The following is a 5557-nucleotide window of genomic DNA, read 5'->3' on the forward strand; positions in this document are numbered from 1 at the left end:
AAGGGCACAAGGAGCAGGGATGGGGCTGTCCCCAAACCCAGCTCTGCATCCCTCAGGGTTTGCACGCCCCATGTCCCAAACTGCAGATGTGATCCAGGCCCCGAACCCCGTTACAGCTTCACCACAAGCTTGTGAGAAACAAAATATCTCTGTTCTATTAAACAGCTGGGGAGAGGAACAAGGGGGTCTGCGGGAGCCAGAGAATAAGGGGAGGGTCTGCAGGAGCCAGAGAACAAAGGGGGTCTGTGGGAGTCTGAGAACAAAGGGGGGGTCTAAGGGAGTCAGAGAACAAGGGGGAGGGTCTGCAGGATCAAAGGGTCCAAGTGGGCAGCTTCTTCCGCCGGCTCTTCTTGTTGCTCTCGACCAGGCGCAGCCCCTGCCTCTTGATGTCTTCACGGCTGAGGACAACGCCGGGGTCTTTCTCCTCAAAATCAAAGAGGTCTGGACAGAGAGGAGAGAAGCGGGCTGAGGAGAGGCAGTGGGGCCACCTCCGCTCAGCCCATGTCCCCAGGGAGAGCTGGCATGTTTTGGAGGGCTGGTGGCATCACGGTGACCCTCGGGCCGAGCCCTCTGCCACAGGCACTACTGACTAGTGAGGCTCTTTCTCCTTAGCATCCCAGGCTGACCTGCCCCTGTCTCAGACACTGCTGGGGCTTCCCATAAGGGTCTGGAGCCCATGAGGTGGTGGGTACAGCTCCTGCTTCGTTAAAAAGAGGGGGCAAGCTGCCGAAACCTCAGTGGTTCCTCCAAGAGCATCCAACAGGAGGAGGGCAAAGCCAGACCCGAGCGCTGGTTCTTCTACACAACAAGGATTTCTAAGATGAGGGTCTCCCTCCTTGCCCCACACAACCCTCCTTGCCCCACATGACCCTCTTTGTTCCTGCTGTGCTCCAACACACACCACCCCACTGGCTGCCTTTCATCTCCCACATCCCCACCTAAAATCATCACTCAAGCTCAAAGCCTTGGAGACAGCCAAGGTCAGCCCCAAGGTGGATGGACACCCAGTGATCCCAGCGGGCAGGGGCTGGAACAGTCGCTGTGGAACGTGTCCTGGCTGTGCCCTCCTACCTTGGACACTGCTGCCTATGGCATCCAAGGAGATTTTCAGGTTCTGGGGATCGCTGGCGGTGGCCTTCTCCAGAAGATTCCTGATCTTGACCAAAGCCTGTGAAAGACACCCTGGGTCAAGTGAGGAAGGGTTGGTGGGTGGAACAACCCCGGGGTGCCCCACCTGGATGTCCCTGGGGGAGACACCCTGCAGTGCCCAGGGATGAAACCCCCACGCACCTTGCTGCTCTCACTGGGGCTGTGGCTGTCGGGGGACAAGTCACACACCCGCTGTACCAGGTACTGCAGCTTCTGCTGGCAGTGCTGGAGCTTCTCTTCCAGCCCCAGGGCCTTGACACAATCCTCCTGGAACAGGAGAGAAGAACCACCTTAGCGGGGAAAAAGAGCCCCTTGGAGAGATGGTGGCTGCCCCAGGTGTCCTCACGCCGTGCCGCTGCCACACCAAGCACTGGGGGGGCCTGTGCTCACCCAGTGCTGCACAGGTACCTGTCCGGGCACTGTGATGCCGTGCAGGCGGATGAAGAGGTTGTCAAGGCCATCTTCAAACTGGAGCAGGACCTTCTGGTTCCTCAGGAGATGGGCTTTCATCTGCTCCAGCTTCTCTTCTTCACGCTGCAGGCTCCTCAACAGCTCCTCCTCCAGCACCCTGCAGCCAACACCATGCACGTCCATACAACTGCACAGGGGTGCAGAGACACCCCAAATCTGGTGGGAAGGCTACTCAGGTTGCCCCCCTGCCACCCCTCCCAGAACTGCAAAGCAGAGGTGCTGCCTGCAGCCCATCTGCACCCCTGGTGCCACTGCCCATGCCAGGCAAGGAGGGAGGGGCCTCCCAGTGCCGAAACCGGAGCTTTGGGGACTCTGCCAGGACCAGAGCTGGGGGAGCACCCTGCTCAGGAACCTGCAGGACAGGAGGGGTGGGTGGCTGCAGGGGGACAGAGGAAGGGGTGCCCTGTTTGGACATCCAGGACACACGTGTCCCCACCAAAGGAGGTGGCCCGGTCGCATGTCTGCCCTGACGCCAGCCGCACCTGGTTGTGTCGGGGGGCTGGCGAAACTTCAGCTGGGCGTGCTTCAGTTCCAGCTTCTTCAACCTCTTCCTCAGCGCCTGCACCTTCTCCTTGTATTCCTTGATGCAGGTCTCCAGGTCCAGCGAGGACTCCTGCTGTTCCAGGAGCCTGCTGGGGATGTCCTGGCCAGGGGAGAGCACAGAGACTCAGGCCCCGGTGCTCCAAAGGCATCGGGACGTGGCCTCAAGGACATTTCTGCACCCTGGGCCGCTGACAGCTCACAGGATGGAGAAAAGCAGGTCCATCCCGGCCCTCAGGAGCGGGGCTTTGGGGGCTGCAGGGGCAGAGGAGAGCAGGTGACCCCACAAAGTGAGCAGCAGGGGCTTCCCTGCCCATGGCTCCAGCAGCCCCCCGTTTTACCAGGGACAGGTCTTGACGTTACCCAGAGGAGGCAGCACTGCACCGCAGCCTTGGCCTTCTCCAGCTTCTCGGTCAGCCTGGCCTCGCGCTCCAGCTGGGCCTCAGCGGCCTCCGTCTTGGTGTCTGGTTGGGGGGAAGCGTGAGGGGTCCTTCCTGCCTGTGGCCGTGCCCGCATCCCACCCCCCCGCGCCCCGCCAGGCACTCACCCACCAGCGGGTCCTGCGAGTGCTGGGGCAGGGAGTCCGTGCTGAGCTGGAAGGCGGCTCGCTGCAAGGATGGTCATCGTCACCCCCTGAGCTCCCTGCAGCCCCCCGTCCCCCCACCTCCCATGGGGGCTCAGCACCGATGCCTGCTGTCTGCCCACAGCTCATCCCGCAGCCCGTGTCCCTGCTCACCTCTTTGGGATGCTTTGTGCTGGCTTCCTTCAGCCAGCGCCTGTCCCTGGGCACCTTCTGGGCAGCCAGGGAGCGGTGCCTGAGCTCGCTCTGCGCAAGGAACCAGCTTCTCGTCTCCGCCATGTGTGCCTGCAGCGTATCGGGGAAGGGAGAAGCTGCTGCCAGAGCTGGGAGGGACCTTAGGGAGCCAGCTCAGCTTCTGGAACGGCCAGGGTCAAAAATGGCCCCCTGCACCCCTGTGTAAATGGGCTGAGAAGGAAACTGGGCGAGGATGGAGCGGGCTGCCTTCACCATGGCCGGGGCTTCTTCAGTTGGGCTGTGCCCAGCCCCAGGGCAGGCTGGCCCAAGGGCAAGATGCAGGAGGAGCTATGAGGGTATCTGCGTGCTGTGGGCAAGCCCAGCTCAGTCTCTTGCTCTTTAGAACAAAGCTACTCACCAGCGGGGTGCCATCTGCGGGCTCTGGAGGTGGGAGAGGGCCCCAGGGTGCCCTGTACCATCTCACCTTGGCTACCTCGGCGGCTCTGAGGGCATGCGAGGCCACAGGCTCCATGTCTTCCAGCTCCCTCTGGTAACTCTCAGCCATCCCGATCAGGAGGTTCAGGTGCTGAGGCAGGTGGGCCAGCTCCTGGGACACAGGGAGCCACAGCTCATCACCCCACCGAGCCCCAGGGGTGCCCTGCATGCGGTGACAGGGGATGGAGGGGAGCAGGGCGGGCGGGAGGATGGCAGGGTGAGGAGGAGCTCACCTTCTTCAGGACATCCCGCACAGCCAGGTACTGGGTGGTCACCTTCTGTGCGGCACGGACCTTCACCAGCATCTTCTCAATGTTGTTCTCCAGCTGGTGAATCACCTGGGGCAGAGATGGGATGCGAGCTGGGGGTTACCCCACAAACCAAGCCCAGCACTGCCCCCGGGGGCACCGGGCTGGGAATAAAGCTCCCCGTGGGTGCTGTCGCCCCGAGAAGGGCTCCTGGGTACCCGCATCTGCTGCTGGTGCTGCCTGTCGTCCGCCGCAGCAACACTCTCCAGCTGCTGCAGCCGCCTCTGCAGCTCCCACAGGACCTGGCGCCGCCGCCGCACCTCGTACTGCAGCGCGTTGTAGGTGTTGGTGCGGCCATGGATTTCAGCCTGCACCTTCTCCAGGGCCAGCTGGAAGGGGACACGAGGGTTTACCAGGCTGCAGGCACGGCTCACCAGGCACCCCGGGGAGAAGTGGGGCTGCCTCCAAAACTCTCCTCCTCCCAGGGTAAAGCAGGGAAGCTGGGACGTTGCTCAGCGCATTGTCACTCCCTTGGCAGTGTGGGGTGTGGGAGAGCTTTGCCGTGGTGGGGGCTGGTTGGGGTAAGGCAGAGCTGGGCACATGCTGGTGACAGCAACGGGACGGGCTCAGGGACTCTGCATAAGGCAGACCCTGGGCTGGGCCTCCATCAATCCATCAGTGGCCCAGAGGCGGCTGCTGGCGGAGAGCGGTGGCACTGTTCCCTCCCTTCCAGAGGCCCCTCTATCCCCAGGGCCTTTATAGCCAGGCCAGAACCTTGGGACAGGCAGTAGAGGGAAGCACCAGCACCTCTCTCTCCCCCAGGGATGTGGCTGGACCCCACAGGAAGCCAGGCAGCCCTGGGGACCTGCCAGCTGGACGGCCAGCAGCTCTGCTGGGGCCAAGGAAGCTCAGGGTGCCAGAGGAGGACCTGCACAGATGGGGCTGAGCTGGAAGGGGACCCATGGGACCACAAGTGAACACCCCAGGTCTTGCTGCACCAGCCCTGCCGTGCTGCCCTCGCGCAAGCACCACGTCCCTGTGCCGTGCAGCCTGTTCTTCTGAGCACCCCTGGGGCCCCAGTCCCTGCCAGCAGTCCCTGCCTGCCCACCCCTCCTGCTACCTCGACCGCCTTCCTGGCCATAAGAACACCCATGGGCCTCTCTGCTCTACATGCCTCTGAGAAGGTGACCTTGCTGCGCTGTGGGCGGCGGAGGGAAAGCAAGAGCATCACTGCCAGCCTGGGCATGGTCACGTCCTGCTCCCGGACAGGAGCTGGCTCTGCAGGGACAGCACCAGGGGGGTCCAGCACCTACCGGGGACGCCCGGACGGTGTCCAGGGTGTGGATGTCATCCCGTAACGTCTTGCGCAGGGGGAGCAGACGCTGCCTGGTCTCAGCCAGCTTTTCTTCACACAGACCAGTGAAAATCTTCTGCCCTTGCTCTGGAGGACATGAAGGCGCCGTGAGTCCCACGCAGGTACAGGCAGCTCGGCTCAGGACAGCGGGACACCCCCCACCCGCCCTGCCAAGCCCAAGGGGCAGCACCTCGCAAGGCAGCGACCTCCTTCAGCTCCCAGATGCGCTGGCTGAGTCTGGTCTTCTGGCCCTGCACCACACGGGCGCTCCTGCCCCGGCCCTCCAGCCCCATGGCAGCCATTGTGGCACCGCTGCCGGGTGGACACGCAGCCAGGATGAGACCACAGATGGACCTGAGCTCCTGGTGCCCGTGGAGCCTTCACCACGGTGCCTTCAACTGCTGCAACCCCCCTGCTCGCCTATCGACTCCCGCAGACCCTTGCTCTTCGCTCGGGTGGGTGAGATGAACCGCGAGTACTGAGCTCCCCACGGCAGCAGAGGGCCGGGTGGGCAGCTGGGATACGGGTTCTGTGTCCCATCAATCA

General features: G+C 63.1%; 1 protein-coding gene across 1 annotated transcript; it reads right to left on the reverse strand.

Annotated features, from left to right (window-relative positions):
• Window positions 1–310: 310 nt before the first annotated feature.
• Window positions 311–5313, reverse strand: LOC311204832 (coiled-coil domain-containing protein 183-like; the record flags this gene model as incomplete). The annotated part of the gene is made up of 11 exons (XM_084281177.1): window positions 311–441; window positions 1072–1168; window positions 1558–1717; window positions 2103–2263; window positions 2524–2624; window positions 2708–2768; window positions 3399–3521; window positions 3643–3747; window positions 3876–4046; window positions 4971–5098; window positions 5202–5313. The coding sequence occupies 11 exons, from the start codon at window positions 5311–5313 to the stop codon at window positions 311–313; spliced, it is 1350 nt and encodes a 449-aa protein (XP_084137303.1).
• Between the last annotated feature and the right edge of the window lie 244 nt (window positions 5314–5557).

The sequence above is a fragment of the Gallinula chloropus genome (genome assembly GCF_964237585.1).
Source record: "Gallinula chloropus genome assembly, contig: HAP1_SCAFFOLD_90, whole genome shotgun sequence".
NCBI classification, from domain to species: Eukaryota; Metazoa; Chordata; class Aves; order Gruiformes; family Rallidae; genus Gallinula; species Gallinula chloropus.